General features: G+C 40.3%; 1 protein-coding gene across 3 annotated transcripts in view; it reads left to right on the forward strand.

Annotated features, from left to right (window-relative positions):
- TMEM39A (transmembrane protein 39A) overlaps positions 1-14,336 on the forward strand; it is a 42,887-nt gene that overhangs the window by 8,806 nt on the left and 19,745 nt on the right. Inside the window, exons 2-3 of one of the 3 annotated variants that reach the window (XM_053301316.1) lie at positions 1,328-1,410; positions 13,355-13,548. In XM_053301316.1, coding sequence (XP_053157291.1) covers positions 13,436-13,548 — 113 coding nt within the window. In that variant the 5' untranslated portion in view covers positions 1,328-1,410; positions 13,355-13,435. Of the gene's footprint in view, positions 1-1,327; positions 1,411-11,098; positions 11,193-13,354; positions 13,549-14,336 lie in introns of those variants that run through there. The other 2 variants (XM_053301318.1, XM_053301315.1) reach the window with 2 other exon arrangements.

A 14,336-nucleotide genomic window follows, 5' to 3' on the forward strand; every position in this document is an offset into this window, starting at 1 on the left:
ATTCCAAAGCATTGAAGAATGTCTAATATAAACTATCTGCCTCAGTCAAAAGCTTTTTCTGCAGAAAGACAGTCAATGTACATTGTTTTTCTTCACCACTTTCTTTATATTTAGCAATTGCCCCTTTCCAGCCTCAGCACAGTGTCTTTACAGTGGCTATTGCTTGTGTGTTTTTAGCCTACTTTCCAGTAGGCTTATGAGATTGCCCAGCATTCCATGTATGTGTGTGTCTGTCTGTCTGTGTGTGCCCCACCATCAACTTCGCAATGCCTCGACCATATGAACCAAATTGGGTCCAGTAGGGACACCTCAACGGTATGGTTTGTAATGATGTCATCCACCGTGATTCAAGATGGCAGACGCTTGCATGTTTGAGGCACAAGAGGGCTAACTTGTGGACCATCTAACCAATTTGAACCAAATTTGGTACTATTGTAGTGAGTGACACATAGGGACACCTCAGTGGTGTCGCTGGTAATGGTGTCATCCACCCCAATCTAAGATGATGGATGCGTGAACGTTTGAGGCACAAGAGGGATAACGTGGTTACAGATGTGTAACCAGTTTGAACCAAATTTGCTACAGCTGTTGGGACACATAGGGATGGCTTGGGGATAATTTGTAATGATGTCATCCACTCTGACTCAAGAGGGTGGACACGTGAACATTTGAGGTGCAAGTTGTAAACTGCCCTGAGCCATTTTGGAAGGGCGGTATATGAATCGAATAAATAAAATAATAAATAATAAAATAAGAGGGAACTGATTTGAGCCAATTTGGTACAGTTGTAGGGACACATAGGGGCACCTCAAACACATAGTTTGAGATGATGTCATCCACCCCAATTCAAGATGATGGACATAGCATTTCAGGCACAAGTGAGCTAACTTGCGAACTGCCTAACCAATTTGGACCAAATTTAGTCCAGTTGTAGGGATAGTGAAAGGAAGGTAGGCAGATTAGTTCTTTCTAGAACAACTTGTTTTAGACTGTGAGCCCCTTCAGGTCTGGAAATCCTCTTAATATTCTTTTTCTATGTAAACTGCTTTGAGAACTTTTTTGTTGAAGTGGTGTATAAATATTCTTAATATTGGTCTTCAACTGTCACCTTACAATAAATCCTGCTTGGTTCTCATTAATGTATTTTGTCAGACTTGTTCACTTTTGATGAAAGGAAATTGGTGGTGGTTTTAAAAAACTGGTTTAACCTTCAGTGTCCTCCATGAAATAATTGTTATTGTCACCATGGGATAACTTTGTGTATCATAACAGATTCCATTGTTTGTTCTGATCTACTGCTCCTCTTTTTTTCTGATTTGTACCAAAGGGGGCAAAGAAGCTTACATGCAACAAGAAGAGGTGTAACATGTGAATCTAGGACATGGTGTTCCAAACTACTTTTTACTAAAGGTACTAGAAAAGATCTGAATGACATTTTTCTGAGGATGGGGGTGAGGCAGGAGTGAGATGACTGCATCTTCCAGATGGTTTTAACAGAAATTTTGCAAAAGCTGTATTTCCAGTGGCATGGGAAGAGAGCTGGTCTTGTGGTAGCAAGCATGAATTGTCCCCTTTGCTAAGCAGGGTCCATCCTGGTTTGCATTTAAATCTGAGACTGTATGTGAGCACTGTAAGATATTCCCCTTAAGGGATGGGGCCACTCTGGGAAGAGAACATACAAAAACATAAGAATAGCCCAGCTGGATCGTCCAGCATCCTGTTTCCCACAGAGGCCCACCAGATGCCTCTGAGAAGGCATGAGGTGAGGGCATTCTTTCTCTCTTGCTGTTGCTCCCCTGCAACAGGTATTCAGAGGCATTTTGCTTCTGAGGCTGGGGGTGGCCACCAAACTACTAGCCATTGATAGACCTGTCCTCTATGAATTTGTCTAAGCTCCTTTTAAAGCTATCTAAGCTAGTGGCCATCACCATGTCCCCTGGCAGAGAATTCTAAAGATTATGCACTGTGTGAAAAAGTACTTGCTTCTGTTGGTCCTAAATTTCCCAATCTTCAGTTTCATGGGATGACCCTGGTTCTAGTGTTGCAAGAGGAGGAGGGAAATGTATCTCTGTCCACTCTCTCTTCTCAATGCATAATTTTATCCACCTTTTGATACACCATCTGCCCTATCCATCCCCAGCACAGTATCTTTCCAGTGGCTGTTGCTGGCATCTATTTTATGTTTCTTTTTTAGATTGTGAGCCCTTTGGGGGCAGGGAGACATTTTATTTATTTATATCTGTGTAAACCGCTTTGGAAACTTTTGTTGAAAAGCAGTATATAAATATTTGTCATAGTGGTATTTTATCATTTCTCCCCGTAGTGGTCTTCTTTCCAAACTAAAAAGGCCCAGATGCTGTAGCCTTTTCTCATAAGGAAGGTGCTCCAGGCCCCTGATCATCTTGGTTGCCCTCTTTTGCACCTTTTCCAGTTCTACAATGTTCCTCTTAAGATACAGGGACCACAAATGTACACAGTACTCTAAATGTGGCCACACCATAGATTTGTAAAAGGGCTTTATAATATTAGCAATTTTATTTTCAGCCCCTTTCCTAATGATCCCTAGAATGGAATTGGCCTTTTTCACAGCTGCCGTGCACTGAGTTGACACCTTTAATAAGCTGTCAACCACGACCCCAAAATCTCTCTCCTGGTCAGTCACTGACAGCTCAGACCCCAACAGTGCATACGTGAAGTTGCAGTTTTTTGCCCCAGTATGCATCACTTATGCTTACATCACTTGCTTACATTGAACCACACTTGCCATTTTGTCACCCACTCCCCCAGTTTGAAGAGATCCTTTTGGAGTTCCTCACAATCTTTTTTGGATTTCACTACCCTAAATAGTATAGTGTCATCTGCAAATTTGGCCACCCGCTGCTTATCCCAACTTCTAGATCATTTATGAATAAGTTAAAGAGCACTGGTCTCAGTACAGATCCCTGGGGGATCCCACTTTTTATTTCCCTCCATTATGAAAACTGTCAATTTATTCCTACCCTCTATTTCCTGTCCTTCAACCAGTTACCAATCCACAATTGAACCTGTCCCCTTATCCCATGACTGCTAAGTTTACTCAAGAGCTTTTGGTGGGGAACTTTGTTGAAAGCTTTTTGGAAGTCCAAGTATACGATGTCAACTGGATCACCTTTATCCACACACCTGTTGACACTCTGAAAGAACTCCCAAAGGTCCGTGAGGCAAGACTTGCCCTTGCAGAAGCCATTCTGGTTCTCCTTTAGCAAGGCCTGTTCTTCTATATGTTTGACAAATTTGTCCTTGAGTATGCTTTCCATCAGTTTACCAAGCACAGAATTTAAGCTAACCAGCCTGTAGTTTCCTGGATCCCATAGGAACATGTTGATTACTTGTTGGTTTTATTTACTTGCTTGCTTGCTTTCTTCTTTAGAAAACAAAACAAAAGTGTGCTGCCTTCCCTGGTGTGAGCCTTTTCTTCTCCAGTATTGGAGAAGACAAGGATCCAGACATAGGTGAATATTGGAGAAGACAGACATAGGTTAATACAGTCGTCCCTTGCCAACTGCAGGAGTTATGTTCTGGCAAAACACTGCGGTTGGCAAAATCGTGGGCAATAGATATCGTTGGGAATGAGGGGGGTTAGGGGCAGTGTTCCCTCTAACAGGGATTCCCAGATGATAACTCCCATAATCCCCAAGCAAAAGCCATTGCAGCTAAGGATTCTGGAAGTTGTAGCCAACACGATCTGGGAATCCCTGTTAGAGGGAACACTGGTTGTGGGGGGGACTGTGGTTATGAAATCACCTCAAAAACAAGGAACGCTTCTCTCTATGTCTCTCTCCCTCTCTCTCTCCTCTGACAAGTCATGCTTGCTACCACAAGACCAGCTCTCCTCTCCATAGACCAGCTCTCCTTTCCATTGGTCCATTGGCTCCATTGGTCCTCTCCATTGCTCCATTGGTCCTCTCCATAGACCAGCTCTCCAATGGTCTGACTCAGTGTAAGGGCTTCCTATGTTCCAGTTTGTTTCAAACAGTATTTCCTCTATGGTGTGTGCATGCACACAAGTTTTTAAATGTCCTCTCAGTTAATTTTAAATTCCACTCAAGTTGAATCAGGAAGGCCCTACTCTTAATGCATGTGTGCACACACACTACCTTGATACTGCTGCCCAAAACAAAACTCATTCTGCATACAGATGGGGGCGGAAATACCATTGGTTTCTAAGCATACCAGAACTGTTGTGAACAAACTTTGAATGCACCCTGACCCATAGGCCACCTCAAGCTTTGGTTAAACATGTCCAGGCAAAGCAAATCCTATAAGCAGAAATTGCATTGGGATAATGGGCTTTGGGTAAGTGACTCCATATGGAAAAACCTATTAACTTCTGAGGTACAGACTTACCCTGGGCAGTTTTTCATCCACAGAGACCATGCCTGTTCTTTGCAGGGTTTGTGTACTTCAGTTCCAGTGAAAATGTCCTAAAAAGACAACATTACAGAACTATACACCAACAATGTCTGCATCTTGTGATAGCAAACTACCTCAGAAATCTAATGGGAGGTTTACTAAAGAGCTTGGATAATAGGAGTTAATGTCCATTGGATTTTCCCCTAGTTTACATATTGGAATTCTAGTGTTGCTCCATGATGATGGTAGCCTGCTCCATATCCAACGTTCATTCATGCCCTATGTCAACCTCTGATGCATATGGGTATATAATATGAAATTCTCCAGGTAATCCATATGGACCAAGAAGTTTAGCTTTCTTAAACATTTTAGTAGCTGCTTTGCCTGGATTAGGTGTCTTCAGCATATCGCTCTCTGATGGTCATTATAGGTCTTACTCTAGATGGCAAGTAAGTATAATAATTTGTATTATCTGCTCACACTGAGCTATATATTTTATTTATTTTATTATTTATTTATTCAATTTCTATACCGCCTTTCTAAAAATTGCTCAGGATGTTTTACACAGAGAAATAATACATAAATAAGATAGATCCCTGTCCCCAAAGGGCTCACAATCTAAAATAGTACTAATGGGATGGTTTTTTTAAAAATCCAATATATGGTTTTAGTTCAGATAGAATTTCCATCTTCCTTTTTTGCATTTACCTTATAAATGAACCTCTTTCCAGCTTTGTTACTAAATTGAAATGATTATCTTGCCTTCTGAATCTTTCTCTTATCAAAAATAAATAAAAACTTTTAATTTTTAAAATGACTTTTCACCTATAGTCATGAAATTTTGCATAGCACTTTTTAGAACCTTTCTCTTTACAGTCCTTTCCATAATCTACATCTCTTTCAACAAATTACTTCTAATCCTTGCCTAGACTTATTTTTGTTGGCATTTAGAGATACTCTCATCTTATATTAAGAAACTTACATTGAGAAAATCCTTTTTTCCTCTTCCAGCAACACCATTCTTTCTGCCAAATTCAGGTATTACATCAAACTGTGGTTTGTGCTAACCATAGAATCCAAATCAGTTTTCAAAATTTACCCCCCAAAATGTAACTTCGAGCTTTTATTTTCCATCTGTTCAGCACTTCAATCTTCAGATGTGGAGTCCCTGGAAGTAGAAAAATGGCTAACTATAGTTTGTCAATTCAAGATGATGTTACACTATAATTAACATGAACCATGGTTTAAAAATGAATTTGAACCATCGTTTCTGATTCACTCGTCAATTGATAGCCATGGTTTTCTAGTTCAGACATCGCACCAGATCATAAATAGACTTCATTAAAAATAAAACTGTAAATTAGAAATACACAAAATCTGCCAAGTGTTAACAGGCCTGTCTCACTTAAATTATCCTGAAATGAGATAGGAACAGTGCAATGTGATTTCCTGATACTTATTAGCCTGCCATCCATCTCCAGTTTCTTTAATACGTTGAAGTCTCCTCCAGTTAACATGTTCCTGACATATATTCTTGAATTTCCTTCTGTATAGAAGCAGCAAATTAAGTCTGCCCTATATACACACACGTGTATGCGTGTGCGTGTGCGTAATCACCCACCCAATTAAAAAAATGTGTGTCCTTGTTTTAGTCTGTATAATGCTGTATATAATCTCATCTTTGTTTAAGTTTAACCATGTGGTGTAACAATGTGAAACTCCTTGTTAACGCACATCTTTTTTCAGAACTCAGTCCCTTTATATAAATGCATCTCTTGCAACGTGTACTATGCAGGATCTTTTTGGATTTTCATTTTTCTCTTTCTTTACATTAATTCTACAGGGGAGTGATTTGTGGCAGAAAAATATGTTTTTGCAACCCAACTTACTGCATGTGCCAGGCAGCCTGTATTTGCCTCTTCTACTTTGGAAGCTGCAAGTTAAAATGTGTTGCATTTAAACATGATTGTGTAAACATATGATCAAGAACAATATTTTAAGGAGTGCACTAATCTAGCCTATATAAACCTCTGAGAGCATTCAAATCATTCTGATGGCATTAATGCACAACACCAAGGATTGGTCCCAGACAGAATGGCCCAGTGAGGCCCTGCAAATTCTGGAAAACACTGAAATACCTGAGAATTGGAGAGCACGTAATACTTTACCAAAAGCATTAAGGACTTCATAAGAAAGAAAAGTCTTTCATTATTTATAAATTAATTTAGGTGGGTGGCAAAACAGTAGGCACAAAAGGAATTAAAATGCACCCTTTCCCCTGTCACTTCTCTGCTCCTGATGGCCCTGAGTGGAAGCAGTTTTCCATTATCTAAATGGGCTGCCAGAACTACTATTGCATGTGTTTGCAGGTAGTGTGTAATTTTGGCCTAGTTTAAATATTTGGACATGTGAATGCCCATAGGACCTTCAATATTTGTTTGCATACAGTGACATTGAGCATGTTGTGGTACCAGTGAGAGCATAGAAAGCAGCAGATAGAAGTGCAAAGGCCCTGGCAACGGAAGAGGCAATCTCAGTGGGCTATGCCTATTGCCAGCAAGGCTACTTTAAGAATCACTTTCCTGTTGGCATTTCTAAGGAAACAAGTAAGTTTAAACTTTTTAGGCCAGCCCCAAATAGTTACTTCTAAGACTTATCTGTTTCAGTGGTAAAGTTCAGCATGTGATGAACTTGCTTCAGTCTCCTTTTGACTGGAATCAGTGGGATTGGAGTACTACTGACCTCACTGGACTGTGCCCCCATTTTGTAAATGAGATGGCAAATATGAGAGTTGTAGTCCTCAGTGGCAACTGTTGCGATGATCATAGAGCTGGATTGACATGGATTGACTGAGGAAATAAGTTTACTCTTCTGCTGGCTCTGTGGTCTTTAGGTACAGTCCTATGAGCCACTTTCATCAGCTGAGGGGCTCTTAGGGTTGAGCCATGAAGCGTTGTGCTTCAGTACATCCCTGAAAGCATCAGCATAAGACCCATCCCCATATCCTTCTTGCCTGATAAGGACTAGTGGTAATGCTCCTGTATGTAATACATACATACTAGTATGTAATACATACATACTAGTGGTAATGCTCCTGTATGTAATACATACATAGGAAATTTTGCCTGTTGTTTTTCAATTTCTCCATGTTTTAAAGCTTTATATTGGAGAAGTTCTTTCATTTATCGAAGATAGTCCAAGCACACTCCCATTAGAATATCTGGCACATGATGTTCAGACTTTCCCATTGGAAAGGGAGAGCTATCTGATATTTTATAATTAAACAGTTGTTAATGTCATCTCAATCTACTGCTTAAGAGACAGATTTTTGACACATTTGCTGTTCTCTTAGGTTTTGTTAGCAAGCTCCAGGAAGACCCTGTGGTAAGTTAACCAGAAATAATGCTGAACTGGGGTATTGCTTACTGACAACTACTGTGAAATAAAGAGGGGCAGCTTCCAGTAAGTGTTAAGTCACACATATCCAGTTAGTAAGGGGTATCAGCAGCACCTGTTCTGTTGTCTTGCTTATTTTACTCTGTAAAGTGCCATGCAAGGATGATATGCATAGAAGGTATTACATCCTGCAGACTATTATCATGTACGTAAGTTGACTATGTTATCCTTCTAACCTAACTTGGTTTGTTATGCTTCCTGGCATGGACTAGAAGAGAAGCCTGGATTTCTTTATCCCTGGTGGTAGGTGATTCATCATATTTTGTTTGTAGTCTTGAAACTTATCAGCGAGACTCATCTAAAAATGACATTTGCAATGAATCCAGGACATAGCTGTGATGCAAACTCAAGCATAAATAATAGGCTTGGGATCAGGTATTCGGTACTGTGTCCCACAGCTGTCATTACTGTGATGCAATGTTGGGTATGTTGTCTTCACAGGTCTGTCTGTCTTCATGTGTTAAAGTGGAAATGCAATGACTGGATTTAGTGGGATCCAAAGAGTTCTTTCCCACACTGTCTGCAAGAATTTTCTCTTCTGCACTAAGTTCATGATATACTAGCAAGTGGCACCTCTTCTCTGAGCAAAGGCACCTTTTAAAATGGTGACACTCCTATTTAGCAAAGGGAGAGCAACTGTCGCTATCCAGTCCCAGCAGAGCATCATTCCAGTGGTGGTTGCTGTTGCATACTTTACTTTTTAGATTTTGAGCCCTTTTGAGACATGGAGCCTATTTATTTCCACATTGAGAACTTCTGTTGACAAGCATAGTATGACAAACATTCATGACAAACATTGACAAACATTCATAGTAGTATTTTAGAAAATGGTATGTAAGATATTAACTTCTTGTTTCAAACCACATTAGAATGGTAACCAGAAGTCAGTCATATATATCACTTGTATTTTTATTTTCAAAACATGAATTTTTGTTTGTCTTTATACATATGCAAGGATACTTAAGCTTGGCCATTAGGTGAAGGCTGAGAGAGTAGCACTGACCGGAGACAACTGCTGGTAGTTTCTAGTGCAAAAACATGTTTCCATGAGGAAAGGAAATGTCCTTCCTCTTTAGTTAGCAGATATAACATAATTTGAAAACCAAGTACAATGCAGAGTGTCTGAAATGGGAGTGGATCACCCAAGTCTCAGTGGACTATTGGGAAAGAGGCCACGGTCAGTGACAGGCTTCAAACAGAGAAGGACTTGGGTTCAATTTCCAGCTACAGACAAGTCTCGGATGACTAGGCTGAGACCTTTCTCTGCCCAAGACCATGGGGAGTCACTGCCAGAGTAGACCATATTGGCCTAGAATGGACAAATGCTCTGACTCTGTATATGGCAGCTTCATATATTTATATCCTGTAACATCTCCTGGAGCCAGGAACTAGGTCCCATATCTGCTTCCATTATTAACCCCACAATAATAAAGATGGTATGTTCCCACTGTGCCACATGACCTCAAAAGGCAGTTGCTAGTTGATAAAGGGTTATGGATTCAGTTTTGAGTTATAAGAGTAGGTTTTGCATTAATATCTTTCTGTTCAATCTTTTCCTAACCTGGTCAATGCAGATAAATATCCTTCTCCAGTTCACCCTGCTTATCTTTTTGACAATGGCTACTTGTGTCTTGAATAATATATTTTGATCCAAAAAGTACATTAACGTTATTAGGATCAGAGATGTGGAATTGCTTTTTGCCCTGTGCTTTATTTTTCCGTGGAAAATGTACTATTCCTAAAAATTCCTTGTTTCATAAAATGCATTAGCAATAATGAATGGATGCCAATGCAAAATTAGGCAAGTTTGGCCACTTCAGAGTTGTAATTAATGTTTTTCAAGTGATTATCCCTAGGAAGTATGAAAGAATACGTATTCATTTGTAAACAGGAATGTAATATCACCATATTATGTGTTGGGGGATTGACTAAATATATAGGTAAAAAACATACCAAATCAGATCACAATCTATTTAGGACATCAGGATTGCATAATAAAAAATTCCTGAAAAAACTTCTATGCAAGTGAGAGAGAAAAAATGCATGGGGATTTTTTTTAAAAAAAATATTGTTTAGACTTCATCTCTCTGCTTAGAACAGGGATTCTCAACGTGTGGGTCCCCAGATGTAATTGGACTTCAACTCCCATAATTCCCAACCAAAGGCCACTGGGGCAGGGGATTATGGGAGCTGAAGTCCAATAACATCTGGGGACCCACACGTTGAGAAACCCTCGTCCTGGCTTAGAAGGACGAGGGCATACCAGCACAGCTTCACAAACTTATTCATGTAGTATGTAAACCAGATACAACTCTCTGTTGTTGCTGGCAAGCTATGCCAAGTCCATTCTTGGGACTGGGGTGTGTTAGAAGTTTGAAGGTGCTCTATGTACACGTACCCACATGCGCGCGTGCACACACACACTCTCCTAAATTAGGAAGGGACAAATGTGGCTCTTAAAAAACAAAAACCTCCAAAGGCAGCTCTGTGGGGGCAAGGGGGCGGCAAGCATTCCGTCAGATAAGTAGTTTCCCCCTGCCCCTCATTTCTCTTTCAGAAATCTAATATGTAGAGCACAGCTTGCCCACCCACTTTGTGCCTCCCCTCAATCTTTTTCTGGTGCCGCCACTGTAAAACAAAAGCTGAAAAGATTTAGCATATTATATATGGTGAGTATAGTATATGTATGCTCTCAACTGCAAGTCTGTCTGTCAGTCAGTCTTGCAGTACATGAGTGTATCCTTTTTCTAAAAGCTACACATGTCACCAGAAGTGTATGGTTCAGCTGCATTTGTAGCTATAACAGGCTCCTCAATGGCTGATGCAATTTGAACTTCAGTGCCTTCCTCCTGCCTGACTATAATCAATCACATCTTGCAGAAATCTTTCCCCACAATAGCATTATGAATGGTAGCCACATGGGCAAAGAGGCACCTTTTAAAATTGGCGATTCTCTTTATACTTAGCAGGGGAAGAGCAAGTGTCCCTATCCAAGCTCAACACAGCATCCCTCCAGTGGTTGTTGCTGGTGTCTACCTTGCATTGCTTTTTGGATTGTGAGCCCTTTGGGGAACAGGGAACCATCTTATTTGTTTTTCTACATAAACTTTGAGAACTTCTGTTGAAAGTGGTGTGTAGATATTCTTAGTAGTAGCCATATTCTCACGATTTATTGTAAGAAATGAAATCTGATTTCAAGCTTGCTTTTGACTAGAACATGGATGTGAGGGCGATCTGGCTGCGACATCTGTCACCCCATTGATCGCCAGGGTTGATTTGACTAGAACATTTTAATCGAGAGTGATTAAGTGTACAGGATGAGGAACTTCTGATAGACAACTAATGTAGGTGGTTTTTTGATGCCCATTCATAATGTATCTTTGGCTTTGTTAAGCATCTCTTATCTGTGAAAGGAAATTGGGATGGAAGGTGGCATTAAAATGTCAGGGACCCTAACACATTGGTTCTAGTCCTTTGCTGCTAGATACAATGCAATTTTGGATGAGTCACCTGGCCTCAGCCGTTATTAGACCTGTGCAAGAACGGAATTCCAATATTGGAATTGCTGCAATATCAGAAATATTGGTAAAAATTGATGGAATTTCAGTCAGATATCAGGTTCTGGTATTGGATCAGAATTGTTGGAATAAAGTCAGAATTTTGTCAGAATATGGCATCTGAAGCATTCCTATGGCGTATTTTATCAATAAATCATCAAATCGAATTAACTCATTGAAAAATCATAACGATTTTTCTGTTTCTCAAGTGCTTGGTGGGTAGGGGAGATTGGAGAAACATTTGTTTTGAAAATAAATTAATATCATTGTGATTTTACTAGGTTTCAAGAACTTGGGAAGGGGGAGATTGGGGAAATTCTGTCTCTTCCATTGCCAAAAGTGTACAAATAAATAAGTAGAATAAAATTTTATTTTATTAAAATTAGGATAGCAAGCTTTTTTTAACCTGTTCTGAATTTGGAAAGGGCAGTTGCCATAGTGATACCTTTATTGCCTTATGGAAGTGTTTTCAGAGAGAAAAATGGGGGAAGGATTCTTGAGTGGTAGTGCACACTGTCCAATTCAAATGGATCTCCTCAGGTGGTCTTGTGTTTGCCTTTTGATCATAGTACTTTAGGAGAGGGATGCAGATCCCTTTGTTATAACCCCCCCACACACACACATCTTTTAAAAGTGGTGATTCTATTTATTTAGCAGGGGGAGAGCTTCTGGCCCTCTCCATCCCCAGCATAGCATCCCTCCAGTGGCTATTGTTGGTTATCTTATGTTTCTTTTTTAGATTGTGAGCCCTTTGGGGACAAGGAGCCATTTTTTAAAAAATATTTATTTATTCAAATGTAAACCACTTTGGGAACTTTGGTTGAAAAGTGGTGTATAAATATTTGTTGTATTCATATTCATGTTTATTATCCTTGCCCAACTGAATCCTTTGTCCTTTTGTGTGAGCAACGTGCCAGTAAGGTTTATATTGTTGCTGCAGTGTGGTCAGTTAATAGCATCAAGTCTCTTTATCTTTTAAAAAATCATTAAAATAAGTAAATTCCCCAATAGGAATCACATTCAATTCACAAGAATCCTGTAATCCTGAACTACATGTGTGCCAAATTTCAGAACCCTCTCCCAAGCCATTCCTGAGTTACAATTTAACCCCTATTTCCCTTTGACCTTTATGGGTACACTAAGAAGTGAATGCTGTGCTTGACAAGCACTGCTTGTGCTTGTAATGTGTTGGTAAGAAAAAAGGTTATCACATTCAGTAAGCCATTAAGGGATTAGAGAAAGAGAAAACAGTAAAGTGCAGTACCATGGCTTTCTGCTGTCTGCCTGCTCCTGCATGGGTGGGTGGGGGTGGGGTTTAAAAATCAAAGGACTAATTTGCTTCAGAATCAATACACAGAGTCCTGTCATCCTGTCCTACATGTGTCCCCGATTTCAGAGGTCTGTTCTGAGTCAATCTGAAAATATATAATGGGGAGCAGAAAACTGGGCAGGTTTCTCCTTTCATGAAGAGAAAGGACAGAATCCTCCACATAAGGGTGGGTTGATGATCTGAGTGGGGGCTTAAGTTCCTGAAGTTTTTGGAACTATTGGCCATGAAACAAGCCAGTTTTAGCAATTTTTAGACATTTTAATTTTTAGAAAATGATTAAAAATCAAAGGATTGACCAGTTCACTTCAAATGCAATACACAGATTCCTGTCATCCTATACTACAAGCGTGCCCAATTTCAAAGCCTTAGGCCCATGCGTTCCTGATTTTTGAATTGTTTCAATGTCCCCGTTGACCTCTATGTTAAATAATCCAATCCCCCTGCCCCCCGCCCAGATTTCTAATTGGAAATCCAGCACCAATCCAATATCCCTTGGGTCCCAAAATCCATTTCCAATATTTTTAATATCAGATTAGGTTAGATCCAATCCAGTATTTTCAGTTGTGCACAGCCCTAGCAGTTCGATAACAAGTACCAACTTTTTTTCTTCTCATTGCAGAGCTGAGAAGTCTTTGGGGTTGTTATCTAGATCTTGGGGCAAAGGCTGCCAGAGGTGGAAGAGGTGGATTGGTTCCTGGTCATGCCCGGTGGAAGGAGGGGACCCAGCCGGCAGCAGCTAAGCCGTTCAGCTTTGCCTTCTCTCCAGACATTGGTTGGTGGGAACTGCGGCAACGGCACTGGTCTGAGAAACAGGTGAAAGCAACATGGGCTTCAGTCGGGGAAGTATGAATCTTGGACTTGGTTGTTGCCTTCTGCAGGCAGCTAGAGTTTGGCCCACAAGGACCTTGGTTGGCTCTTGATGTTTTTCCTTGTCCTTGAATCTAGGGAATGATTTTGCTTGGCTGTGTGTTTTTATTTTATTTTGGTCATTTGCATTTTATTCTCTTCAGTGCTGCTTAAACCATCTAGGTGGTCCTATAAGTGATTCTACTTTAGAATGATATATCAGTGCAGCTGTCTTAGAGGCACTAACAGGCATAGAGGTTGCAAGAGAGAACCAGGTGAGAATTGTATCATCCTAATAACAATGACTTGTTGTTTCCAGTCCTATAACAGCTAACTGTTAGCCAAGACTTGGATGGGGGATATTTCCTGTCCCAGCACTTGCTAATTTTTTTGCATAAAAATGTTCAAGTACATGCTCTGTGCAAAGACTGCAATTTGCAGCCTACTGTTGAAACTAGAGTACAAGTTCTTTCGAGATAAATACACTGGTCCTGTGCCATTCGAATAGCTGTGGAATCTACAGCATATTAATGTTTTCTAATGAGTAATCAGTGTAATACAGTGACTAAGCTGTGAATTGGGAAGCACCCAGGTCAAGCCTCCCCTCTGCCATGAACTTCCTAGGCAGAAAGTAAGCTCATGGCAAGTCACAGCTCATGGCAAGTCATGGCATGTTACGTCATTCTTGTTGTGCCTTGGCAGCACATCGGCAATACAGAGATAATACTGGCGTGTTTCATAGGGCTGCTGTAAGG

The sequence above is a fragment of the Hemicordylus capensis genome, chromosome 2, assembly GCF_027244095.1.
Source record: "Hemicordylus capensis ecotype Gifberg chromosome 2, rHemCap1.1.pri, whole genome shotgun sequence".
NCBI classification, from domain to species: Eukaryota; Metazoa; Chordata; class Lepidosauria; order Squamata; family Cordylidae; genus Hemicordylus; species Hemicordylus capensis.